Source organism: Oncorhynchus mykiss, chromosome 16, assembly GCF_057628025.1.
Source record: "Oncorhynchus mykiss isolate SJ-2025 chromosome 16, ASM5762802v1, whole genome shotgun sequence".
Classification (NCBI taxonomy): domain Eukaryota; kingdom Metazoa; phylum Chordata; class Actinopteri; order Salmoniformes; family Salmonidae; genus Oncorhynchus; species Oncorhynchus mykiss.
Genome location: NC_143037.1, coordinates 41837096 through 41850507, shown reverse-complemented (window position 1 = coordinate 41850507; position 13412 = coordinate 41837096). Strand labels below are relative to the sequence as shown.

Here is a 13412-nt window from a genome sequence, read left to right as displayed (position 1 = left end):
TTTCGCACAAGTGCAAAAGAGGTTCCCATTCATTCGAGTAATTTGTATCAGCTGTGACCAAATGTTTTTTTAAATGATTTACACAACTGAGTTTTGCGTCTTTTGTAGAGTTGTGTTTACTGTTTAGCAACAATGTGCTTAGCATTTGCATTGTGTGTGAAAGCAATGAGAAATGACTTACAGTTTTGCGAAAAAGAATACTGTTGTGCTCATTATGTTATGATGGAGATCAAGTGGAACCCAGTTTCATTAAAAGTGACTGTAAATACTTGGATGGCTCACAACTTCCTCCAGCTAAATCAAGATAAGACTGAGATTCTTATTGTTGGACAGAAAGAGAATCTGTCCACACATTTTAATTTCCTGGGCAATAAAAATAAAACACACAGTAAAAAATGTTGGGGTTAAGGAAAATAGGATTTTGAATGCGAATCCATTTTTACAAGTGTGTGTGTGTATGTGTGTGTTTGGTGGAGAGGATAGTGTGTGTATCTACTGTACCATGTTCCTGGAGATACGCTGCAGCCTCATCCTCTCCACCACATTGGGGTTCTGCCCGGCTAAATTCTGTAGGCAGGATATGATCTGATCGAGCAGGGTCAGAGCCTGGGGCTCCTGGTCTACCTTCTCTGGTTCAAAGTCCTCCCTGGGGAGGAAAGAAAGAAAGCGAGAGAGAGGTGTGTTTAGGGTGTGTTTGTGTATCCACTGACCCACTTTTATTTGTCAAAATTCAGACTCTATGTATGCTTTATGTGTGCGTCATACCATCTCTGCTCCTCGATCCAGTTGGCCAGGTAGCACCTGACGTCCATGGGGAAGGAGGGGGAGTAGAGCTCGTTGAGGATCTGTGTGGCCAGATAGGGGATCAGCTGTTTCATCTGCGTCCACTGTGCCATAGTGAAGCAGAGCTGAAAGAGACAGGAATAAAGGCCACTGAATGATGTAATATATCCATAAACATACAGGCTGCATCACAAATAGCACCCTATTCCCTATATAGTGCACAATGTTTTACCAAACCCTTTGGCTCAATTCATTCAAAGCCACATTGCTGTGTTATTAACAGTTAATGTGGCAGCTAATGTAGCTTTGATTGAATTCCATCTTAAACCAAAGGGAATAGGGAATAGTTGAGATAAATCTGTGAATATAAATCCATCACAAAGAGGTCATTTTTTTTAGAGATTGACACGAGGTCAATGTAGGGTCCATGCATCATATAAACACCAAAACACCAGAGGGGTACACTACATCACCATACATAAATTATTAAAAAACATCAGACTAATCCAAACATACCTTTTTACTGCGCTTTCTGACTCACTGACCAGTGTTAAGACAAGGACTCTTCTGAAGACTTTAGGAAAAGGCAGCAGCACAAAGGCAGCTCTATGAGGACACTCTCATCCTGTCCAGTGTTAGTGGGAACCTCCTGCTCTTCACTCCTAGAGTTAGAACATGTTATGTAGGTGTCACTCCAAAATATTACAGTACACAATACAGATTTAAAAACCACATTGTGGACACTGTAGGCAACCATAGTATGCAATCATAGTACATCATGTCACTGGTATTACCTATCATACATTAGATTACCTATACACCATTGGTATCCTATGGAATAAACAGTTACTTCTCAGTTAACAGGCAAACAATAAAAGCCTGATAAGATATGTGAATTAGAAACTATTAAATCATTTCATGTCAATTTGACCGGAACTTGATACAGGTTGAAATTGATGTAAGGATTGAGATGACGAAACGTTAACTTCTCAAACCACAAACAGCTTAAATAGACACACACACACACACACGCCACCGCACACGTGAGCAAGTGCACACACACACAATGCATGCATGAGCACATACACACGCATACACATACACACACATTCACTGCTGGATTATTGTTGTGTTGTGATGGGAGATAGAGCTTTAATACAGGTTTTCTTTATCACTTTGGTGTCATTTTCACAAGTATGTGCTACAACTCCATTCACAAAAATCTAAACAGATCATCGAAATGGCTCATGTTTCAAAACACTAAGCACATTTGCAATTGACTGAAGACAACAAACAAATACAAACTATATACACTACCATTTAAAAGTTTGGGGTCACTTAGAAATGTCCTTGTTTTTGAAAGAAAAGCACATTTTTTTGTCCATTAAAATAACATCAACTCTGGGATGCTGGCCTTCTATGCAGAGTTGCAAAGAAAAAGCCATATCTCAGACTGGCCAATAAAAATAAAAGATTAAGATGGGCAAAATAACACAGACACCGAACAGAGGAACTCTGCCTAGAAGGCCAGCATCCCAGAGTCGCCTCTTCACTGTTGACTGGTGTTTTGTGGGTACTATTTAATGAAGCTGCCAGTTGAGGACTTGTGAAGCGTCTGTTTCTCAAACTAGACACGCTAATGTACCTCTCCTCTTGCTCAGTTGTGCACATGGGCCACCCAATCCTCTTTCTATTCTGGTTAGAGCCAGTTTGCGCTGTTCTGTGAAGGGAGTAGTACACAGCGTTGTGCGAGATCTTCAGTTTCTTGGCAATTTCTTGCATGGAATAGCCTTCATTTCTCAGAACAAGAACAGACGGACGCGTTTCAAAAGAAAGGTCTTCGTTTCTGGCCATTTTGAGCCTGTAAATTGAACCCACAAATGCTGATGCTCCAGATACTCAACTGGTCTAAATAAGGCCAGTTTTATTGCTCTTTAATCAGCACAACAGTTTTCAGCTGTGCTATCATAATTAAAAAAGTGTTTTCTAATTATCAATTAGCCTTTTAAAATGATAAACTTGGATTAGCTAACACAACATGCCATTGGAACACAGGAGTGATGGTTGCTGTTAATGGGCCTCCGTAAGCCTATGTAGATATTCCATAAAAAATCTGCTGTTTCCAGCTACAATAGTCATTTACAACATGAACAATGTCTACACTGTATTTCTGATCAATTTGATGTTATTTTAACAGACCAAAAATGTATGTTCTCTTTCAAAAACAAGGACATTTCTAAGTGACCCCAAACTTTTGAACGGTAGTGTACATAAGTGTTATCAGTTTAGAGTTGAAACCGTTTAAAATGCAGGCCCCTATCCCACCCCTCTGGAAATGTCTTTCTCAAATCAAAGGATCCAAATCACATTCTGTGCATGTGTTATAAACACACACGTTTGTCACGTTTCTCTCTTTCCTCATCCTCTTCTGAACCCTCAACCAATTTGGTCGATAGGATGATGTAGCCTGCCTCAAATTTCAGAACAGCTGCGATTTGAACGAAGGTTCCAAAAATATATACAGAGCAAATGCAAAGTATTCAGACCACTTGACTTTTTCAAAACATTTTTACATTACAGCCTTGTTCTAAAACGGATTTAATTATTTTATCAATCTACACACAATACCCCATAATGAGAAAGCAAAAACTGTTTTTTAGAAATGTATTAAAAATAAATAACAGAAATACCCTATTTACATAAGTATTCAGACCTTTTACTATTAGAATCGAAATTGAGCTCAGGTGCATCCTGTTTCCATTGATCATCCTTGAGATGTTTCACAACTTGATTGCAGTACACCTGTGATAAATTCAATTGATTGGACATGATTTGGAAAGGCTCACACCTGTCTATATAAGGTCCCACAGTTGACAGTGCAGGTCAGAGCAAAAACCAAGCCATGAAGTCAAAGGAATTGTCCGTAGAACTCCGAGACAGGATTGTGTCGAGGAACAGATCTGGGGAAGGGTACCAAAACATTTTTTCAGCATTGAAGGTCCCCAAGAACACAGCAGCCTCCATCATTCTTAAATGGATGAAGTTTGGAACCACCAAGACTCTTCCTAGAGCTGGCCGACCGGCTAAACTGAGCAATCGGGCATTTATGGTAGAGTGGCCAGACAGAAGCCACTCCTCAATAAAAGGCACGACAGCCCGCTTGGAGTTTGCCAAAAGGCACCTACAGGACTCAAGCTTCTCTGGTCTGATGAAACCAAGATTGAACTCTTTGGCCTGAATGCCAAGCGTCAGTGTGACGTGGTAAGGTCGGACCCAGGTGCAGAGAAGAGACCAGACGAGGAATCAGTGGTTAAGGATAAACATATTACTTTACTGAGAAACAGTAGCCACAGGATCACAGTACGCTTGAGAAAAAACCCCACTAAGTCTCCAAAACCTCACTCAGGAAACAAACACACACGGTAAACATTTCAAGCTTCTGCAAAGGACAACAGAAAACATACCTCTTTTAACAGAGAAACCATAATGAGTAAATTGGACACACCTGAGTGTGTAATGTCTCTAGGACGGTCTCTGCCGCCCACTGTTGACAGGTGGAACCATGACAGTCATATCTGGCGGAAACCTGGCACCATCCCTACGGTGAAGCATGGTGGTGGCAGCATCATGCTGTGGGGATGTTTGTCAGTGGCAGGGAGACTGGGAGACTAGTCAGGATCGAGGGAAAGACGAACGGAGCAAAGTACAAAGAGATCCTTGATGAAAACCTGCTACAGAGCGCTCAGGACTTTAGACTGGGGCAAAGGTTCACCTTCCAACAGGACATTGATCTTAAGCACACAGCCAAGACAACACAGGAGTGGCTTCGGGACAAGTCTCTGAATGTCCTTGAGTGGCCCAGCCAGAGCTCGGACTTGAACCCGATCGAACATCTCTGGTGAGACCTGTGCAGCAACGGTCCCCATCCAACCTGACTGAGCTTTAGAGGATATGCAGCGAAGACTGGGAGAGACTCCCCAAATACAGCTGTGCTAAGCTTGTAGCGTTATACCCCCAAAAAACTCAAGGCTGTAATCAGTGGCGGTTCTAACTTGTATGGCTCCCTGGGCAACCACCCCATGACACCTATACCTAAATCTGAATACTTATGTACATGTCAATAGGTCTGAATGCTTTCTGAATGCAGTGTGTAGCCAGCAGTCTGCCTCCTGTTTAGCCAATGTTCGCAATGATGATGAAAAAATAACAGTAAATTGCTATTGACTGACTGTCTGTGTCTTGCTTGTTTGATATGCTGTGTAGGCTACATATAGCTTGCCTAAATAGCTGCATGTCACTCCCCTCCAGAAAAAAATAACATGAAATTACTTTTCAACCTTTAAGAAAAATATAGTTTACTTAACTAAAGTTCCAGTTCGATACTTCCAAACAAAAATATTATATCTAAATCTGAAATGTCATAGGCTACAAATTGCAAGAACAGATCACTCTGTAGGCAACTGGTAACAGAATGTGTGATTTAGCCTATTAAAGAAAAAAAGTGAGATTCGGCACACAAAAAGTGTTTCTTGTCAGAATTAGGCAGGTCTGATGCCAGAAAATAAGGAAATTCTTGCCTCCTTTACCCATATGTAATTTTATTTTTGAAAAAAAAGTAGTGTGTAGTTCCACTAGTTAGCTACACCACTACATGGCAAAAAAAAGTTATTAACTACATAAAACACTACCAAGATTTGAATGTTCAAAAGTTTGAGGTCACTTAGGCAGAGTTGCAAAGAAAAAGCCATATCTCAGACTGGCCAATAAAAAGATTAAGATGGGCAAAAGAAGGCCAGCATCCTGGAGGCGCCTCTTCACTGATGACGTTGAGACTGGTGTTTGCGGCATCTATTTAATGAAGCTGCCAGTTGAGGACTTGCTGTTTCTCAAACTAGTCACTCTAATGTACTTGTCCACTTGCTCAGTTGTGCATCAGGGCCTCCCAATCCTCTTTCTATTCTGGTTAGAGACAGTTTGCGCTGTTCTGTGAAGGGAGTAGTACACAGCGTTGTACGAGATCTTCAGTTTCTTGGCAATTTCTCACATGGAATAGCCTGCATTTCTCAGAACAAAAATAGACTGACGAGTTTCAAAAGAAAGTTCCTTGTTTCTGGCCATTTTGAGCCTGTAATCGAACCTAGAAATGCTGATGCTCCAGATACTCAACTATTCTAAAGAAGGACAGTTTTATTGCTTCTTTAATCAGCTCAACAGTTTTCAGTTGTGCTAACATAATTGCAAAATGGTTTTCTAATGATCAATTAGCCTTTTAAAATAAGATTAGCTAACTCAAAGTGCAATTGGAACACTGGAGTGATGGTTGCTGATAATGGGCCTCTGTACGCCTATGCAGATGTTCCATAAAAAATCTGCCGTTTCCAGCTACAATAGTAATTTACAACATTAACAATGTCTACACTGTATTTCTGATCAATTTGATGTTATTTTAATGGACAATAAATGTGCTTTTCTTTCAAAAACAAGGACATTTCTAAGTGACCCCAAACTTTTAAACAGTAGTGTTTATAGTTGGAACTACCACCAAGCTACTGCAAAATTAAAAGTTATATAAATGACTAGTTGAACTGCATGCAGTTCACTACTCCCCAATCCCCAACACTGGAATTAGGCTACGGCAAATCCAGAACCTGATAAATGTGCCAAAGTAAATTTAGAACACTGGCATGTGACCTCCCACTGCAGGACAAAACATAGTTAGCTATGTCTGAACCTGCACCAAGCATTGTTGCTCAATGAGTATGTGTGCAATGTGCTCGAGTTCTTGGATTTCTAAGGAAAGGATCTGTGATAGGACGATGACTCAAAAGCAAATTTAAGTTCCCAGAAACGTCTAAATCTCGACCTAGGCCTAACGATGATACAACAAGTTTGTTTCTCCTTATCAACCATTTTTGGTGTATCCCTGAGGTAGCCCAACTGTCAATGGTGTATAAATCGGGTCTGGCATTGAAGTATGCATGCAACACACAAGGTTTACAAAAATACTGTACATACCAGTTGGGGTACTATCGCTCAAATTGGTCTCATGTTGGAAACTTTGGTCGAAAACATATCACTTTGTCAAACTGAAAATGGCTAATATGTGACATCCCCCCTCATTCCAGACAGCAACCCATATAGGTAGTAGGTGTAAACCTACATTCTAACAAATGGTTCCTTCAGTCTAAAAATGTCCTTCCTGTTCATCATGTTAAGTTGTCTACCGCAAATGTTAAGCTTGCACTTTTAATATTTTATTATAAAATTATTGACATTGTTATTTATGTACTGTATCCGAGTGGTAACTATCCCAACATTGGGATATGCATAGGTTCTTATTAATGTATTAATATAAGCCATTCAGCAGATGCTTTTCTCCAAAGCAATTTACAGTCATGCGTTCATACCAGAATGGTATCAAACCCAGAATGAATGGTGGATTGGCCACTGTGGGTGACAATCCAGCACTTGTGGAAAGAGGAAATTAGGAATAAATGTATAATTATTTAACTACAAGTAGATGTGAAGCGAAATAGCTGTAAGTAGCAGTGGAAGTATTATTTGTCTGTTAGTTTACTTCAGTTAGGATAGCAGTGTTGTGTTCGAGACCACTTAAAGCGAGAATGATTCAAGATCAAGACCTGGGCGAATCGAGTACGAGTCAAGACCAAGACCGGAGGGGGGTGAGACCGACTCAAGACCAATACCGGGAGGGGGGCGAGAGGTCCGAGACAGTCAAGACAGAGACCAGAAAAAATGTGAGTCCAATGCAAGACCATGACTGTAATTTTGTCAAATCATCAACATAATAAAAGTTCAAAATGTCCAATATTTCTGTGTTCATATTTCAGAAGAACATACTGTACATACTGGACATGTATTCTTTACACATTCAGAATGGCGAAGAAAATGCATGTCGAGTGCAAATAGAGCCACTCTTCAAATTTGTACTAACCCAAAGACAGTGTGGAACAATGAGGGCCATCTATGCTTTCAGAGAAAGGCTAAGGATTTATAAAATAATAATAATAATATTATTCTTTTCAATTATGTTCTGATTCAATCTTTTCAGTTTTTGTTAGAAAGGAAAGGGTTAGCAAAAAGATCCAATCAGGATTTTTCTTTGGTGGTCTCAGCTAGCTAAGTCTGTCATTGGCTAGGCCATCAGAAGCTTGATTGAAGGCATCTTCCATTCAACTGTATTAGTCCCACATTTTGGAGTGACAGTGGAATCAACCAATTACATTGACTTTTAATGGGTGGTACCGTTTTTACGAAAACATGGAAACTTCTGCCTTCTCGAAGGCCAACGGGTCACTGTGCAATAGCTAACAGTAGTTTTCCCACAGTCTAGCTAGCTAGCTGTTGTTGTAGGCTAGTTTGCAGCAGCTACACCAGGTGTTATTGAAGAAGAAATTGTTGCTAATTTGTTAGCTTCTCCCTTTTCAATAATTACTTTCAACAAGAAGTTTCAAATTATCATCATGTGCTGAGTGGAACTGTGTTAATTATTGCAACAATGCTGTTGTGTGTGAAACATTGTTGCATTTAAACTTAACACCACCTTTGGTGCAAAACATGAAATGTTTTTTGCAATGGGAAGTAATAGTTGTAAATTTAGATTGGGAAATTCTTAGCCTAATGGTTGTGTTTTTGTATTCTTATGATTGGGACCTACTGGCTTATTATCTCAGACTGATAGGACTGCTGTCTTTCCATCGGCCCTATGCAGTAGTGTAGCGGTGCCTGGAGAAGTGGGTCCTGTGTGAAAAATCCTAGATTTTCCTATAGATTTTTCAGATTTTCACTGTCGTAATCACACTTTTTAAAATAAAATACAAAAAATGACAGAAATGTGATGTTCTAAGTCCACAACAACGCTTAAACCACACCATGAGACCATTTTTGAGGTCTTGGAAAATGTGAAAAATATATTTTTGGAGTGTGTAGTTGCCCTTTAATTCATTCCTGCCTACCAGCTACCGATGTCATTATTCTGTGAGCTGCTCCATGTGGCAACCAGTTGAATGTTGCATGCTCTTGCTGCCTGCAGATTATATTCTGCTGAAACTAGGCTATGTGTGCTGCACGGATGTGAATATATATCACATGCTTTTCAATTGGGTAGGTTACTTCGTGCATGATTTCTCTATTGTACTACATAATTAATAAGTCGTATACCTCCACTAAACTACTTTGATACGTAATAGAAGGGATTAAGAAGTGAGTATAGGCAATGCCCACTGAAAAACAAAGTGGGTATACGGCTTATATACCGTAGAGGCTATATGCGTATAGCCTCTACTACACCACTGGCCTTTTGTGATTTACAAAAACTGCCCTCTCCTACATGAGTGCGCTGGTATTACGGTTGCTGTCCTTTCAGCATCAGGAGCCTGTCAGACACTGAAGGCCTATGTCCTATAGGTTTGCTACTGTGCAAACATGTCTATAATAGGGAATAAAATAAAGCCTGTTAATATTACCTTCTGTCAACCCTTACTAATAGTGAGATTGCAAATGTCAAACAATTTCCTCCACTCTTCCCTTTAAAAAAAATTAAAGGACAGTAATGTTACTATTAAAGTAGGTTTCAATAGGCGATAAGATAATATTGCTTCAAGAAAAGGGTGTACATATTTTGCCTGGCGAATGAATGAATGAAGCCGATACACTACATCACCAAAAGTATGTGGACACCTGCTCATCGAACATCTCATTCCAAATCATGGGCATTAATATGGAGTTGGTACACTCTTTGCCGCTATAGCAGCCTTCACTCTTCTGGGAAGGCTATCCACTAGATGTTGGAACATTGCTACGGGGACTTTCTTCCATTCAGCCACAAGAGCATTAGTGAGGTTGGGCACTGATGTTGGGCGATTAGGCCTGGCTCGCAGTCGGCGTTCCAATTCATCCCAAACGTGTTCAATGGGGTTGAGGACAGGGCTCTGTGCAGGCAAGTCAAGTTCTTCCAAGCTGATCTAGACAAACCCTTTCTGTGTGGACCTCGCTTTGTGTATGGGGGCATTGTCATGCCGAAACAGGAAAGGGCATTCCCCAAACTGTTGCCACAAAGTTGGACACACAGAATCATCTAGAATGTCATTGTATGCTGTAGTGTTAAGATTTCTCTTCACTGAAACTAAGGTCCCTACCTGAACCATGAAAAACCGTGCCAGACCATTATTCCTCCTTCACCAAACTTTACAGTTGGCACTATGCATTGGGGCAGGTAGCGTTCTCCTGGCATCCGTCAAACTCAGATTCGTCCATAGGTAGCATCCTATGACGGTGCCACGTTGAAAGTCACTGAGCTCTTCAGTAAGAACATTCTACTGCCAATGTTTTTTCATGGAGACTGCATGGCTGTGTGCTCGATTTTAGACACATGTCAGCAGTGGGTGTGGCTGAAATAGCCAAATCCACAATTTTGAAGGGTTGTCCACATACAGTTGAAGTCGGAGGTTTACATACACCTTAGCCAAATACATTTAAACTCAGTTTTTCACAATTCCTGACATTTCATCTTAGTAAAAATTCCCTGTCTTAGGTCAGTTAGGATCACCACTTTATTTTAAAAATGTGAAATGTCAGAATAATAGTAGAGAGAATGATTTATTTCAGCTTTTATTTCTTTCATCACATTCCCAGTGGGTCAGAAGTTTACATACGCTCAATTAGTATTTGGTAGCATTGCCTTTAAATTGTTTAACTTGGGTCAAACGTTTCGGGTAGCCTGCCACAAGCTTCCCACAGTAATTTGGGTGAATTTTGGCCCATTCCTCCTGACAGAGCTGGTGTAACTGAGTCAGGCTTGTAGGCCTCCTTGCTCGCACACGCTTTTTCAGTTCTGCCCACAAATCTTCTATAGGATTGAGGTCAGGGTTTTGTGATGGCCACTCCAATACCTTGACTTTTTTGTCCTTAAGCCATTTTGCCACAACTTTGGAAGTATGCTAGGGGTCACTGTCCATTTGGAAGACCCATTTGTGACCAAGCTTTTTACTTCCTGACTGATGTCTTGAGATGTTGCTTCAATATATCCACTTAATTTTATTTCCTCATGATGCCATCTATTTTGTGAAGTGCACCAGCCCCTCCTGCAGCAAAGCACCTCCATAACATGATGCTGCCACCCCCGTGCTTCACAGTTGGGATGGTGTTCTTCGGTTTGCAAGCCTCCCCCTTTTTCCTCCAAACCTAACGATGGTCATTATGGCCAAACAGTTCAATTTTCGTTTCATCAGACCAGAGGACATTTCTTCAAAAAGTACGATCTTTGTCCCCATGTGCAGTTGCAAACCGTAGTCTGACTTTTTTGGGGCAGTTCTCGAGCAGTGGCTTCTTCCTTGCTGAGCGACCTTTCAAGTTATGTCGATATAGGACTCGTTTTACTGTGGATATAGATACTTTTGTACCTGTTTCCTCCAGTATCTTCACAAGGTCCTTTGCTGTTGTTCTGGGATTGATTTGCACTTTTCGCACCAAAGTACGTTCATCTCTAGGGGACAGAATGCGTCTCCTTCCTGAGTGGTATGACGGCTGCATGGTCCCATGGTGTATACATGCATACTATTGTTTGTACAGATGAACGTGGAGCTTTCAGGCGTTTGGAAATTGCTCCCAAGGATGAACCAGACTTGTGGAGGTCTACCATTTTCTTCTGAGGTCTTGGCTGATTTATTTTGATTTCTCATGATGTCAAGCAAAGAGGCACTGAGATTGAAGGTAGGCCTTGAAATACATCCACAGATACACCTCCAATTGACTCAAATGATGTCTATCAGCCTATCAGAAACTTTTAAAGCCATGACATCATTTTCTGGGATTTTCCAAGTTGTTTCAAGGCACAGTCAACTTAGTATATGTAAACTTCTGACCAACTGGAATTGTGATACGGTGAATTATAAGTGAAATAATCTGTCTGTAAACAATTGTTCGAAAAATTACTTGTGTCATGCACAAAGTCGATGTCCTAACCGACTTGCCAAAACTATAGTTTGTTAACAAGAAATTTGTGGGTGAATAACAAGTTTTAATGACTCCAACTCTAAACTTCCGACTTCAACTGTACTTTTGTATATACAGTGTAATTATTTGTTTTTTACTCCGCTGGTCCCGGGAAGAAATTACGAATCCTCACTGTCCAAGACTGAGTCAAGACCAAGTAAAAATGTATCCGACATTGATACAAGACAGAGACTTTCAATGTATGGTCTCGAGACCAAACACCACTGGATGGTAAGAGAAATTATTTTTACATGCATAAGTTCATTCAATAAAATGGGGGGTTTCGAAAACCACACAATCAATAATGATTGTAGGCCTGATACACATGCAACTCAGACAACAACAACAGCAACCCCTGGTGACACTTTACATTACAGTGGCCTAGGCTAATGTTGAATTATTCCAGTAAGTACAGTCTAGCTAGCCTTTGGTACTTACTTATTCTTATTCTGTACTTCTTACAGTTAAACTACTTAGGGTTAACAACCATATAATAATGGGTTAATAAGCCACAGTGATCATAACCATGATGATTTTAAATAAGTTAGACTACTGAAACTCACTAGTTTGAGAACTTCATTTCGGCCTAGAATAGCAGAACATAGAGACAACTCAAGACATAAACAGAGTGAGGAAGGCCGACCCTTGACAACTAACCTTTACGCATCTCGCAGTTTATTATGGTTGCCTGAATAATCATGGGTCTGCTTATGCATGTTGATATAAATTATAATTATATGACAGGGTTGGTAGTTGTTGTATTCTAAAAATATGTTATCTTATACATTGTTGACGAACTTCAACTGCAGGAAGCACTTTCGATTGCGCAGTGAACGCACCAACAACAGGCTGCCAAAACGATTAAAACTTGAATGTTTGCTAAAAATCGATCTTCTGTGTAGTTAACGCATAATTTAACACCAATATGAGACATATTTAGGATATCAATAACTTACCGTTCACAAACTCAATAAAAGTCAGCTATAAACATTTCAAAAGAGTTTAGATATAATTCCGTTCCGTTTCTTCTCTCCGTCTTCCCTTACTCATGTGAAGACAGCTGAATATGTATATCGTACAGTTGTAACGTCAATCCATCTACAACAGCATAGCCTGTTGACTATTAGGCTATTTCTTAAAAGTTTAACAAAGGAAAATAAAAATGTATCGGCCGAATAATGTTTTGGGGCAATGGGGTGAACGAAAGAACGAGGAGGAGAGGACTTCCCTGTTAGGCATAACGCAATAAACGCATTTAATAATGTAGTCTACGGAAGTGATCGTGGATCACGTTTATAAGGGGGAGGGGGAATACAAAAAATACATAGCAGGGTAGCCTGCTTATGGAACAACATTTTCATGGTATCAATAACATTTGGTTTGTATTCACACATGATGTTTTTTTAAACAAATTTACCACAAATTAGTGAGTTGTTTATGTTTCGGTTTGCTCTAAATTGTGCAAGGTTTCCCTTCTTATAAAAGATATATGGAGTTCTTATGTATTATATTATACGGATATATGGCCTATAATATTTAAATAATACCAATCCACTTCTACATATATTCAAATTAAGGGTCCTACAAAAATGGTATAGTCAGTGGCTTATCTGTAA

The 13412-nt window shown here is 40.0% G+C and overlaps 1 protein-coding gene across 2 annotated transcripts in view; it reads right to left on the bottom strand.

Annotated features, from left to right (window-relative positions):
* Nucleotides 1–13085, bottom strand: part of stat6 (signal transducer and activator of transcription 6, interleukin-4 induced) — a 50323-nt gene extending 37238 nt beyond the window's left edge. The window contains exons 1-5 of one of the 2 annotated variants that reach the window (XM_090202680.1): nucleotides 12753–13059; nucleotides 4289–4451; nucleotides 1300–1445; nucleotides 766–908; nucleotides 502–646 (exon numbers count right to left, since the gene is read on the bottom strand). In XM_090202680.1, the coding sequence (XP_090058806.1) occupies nucleotides 502–646; nucleotides 766–896 (276 nt within the window). In that variant the 5' untranslated portion in view covers nucleotides 897–908; nucleotides 1300–1445; nucleotides 4289–4451; nucleotides 12753–13059. Of the gene's footprint in view, nucleotides 1–501; nucleotides 647–765; nucleotides 909–1299; nucleotides 1446–4288; nucleotides 4452–12752 lie in introns of both variants that reach the window. The other variant, XM_090202679.1, reaches the window with a different exon arrangement.
* Between the last annotated feature and the right edge of the window lie 327 nt (nucleotides 13086–13412).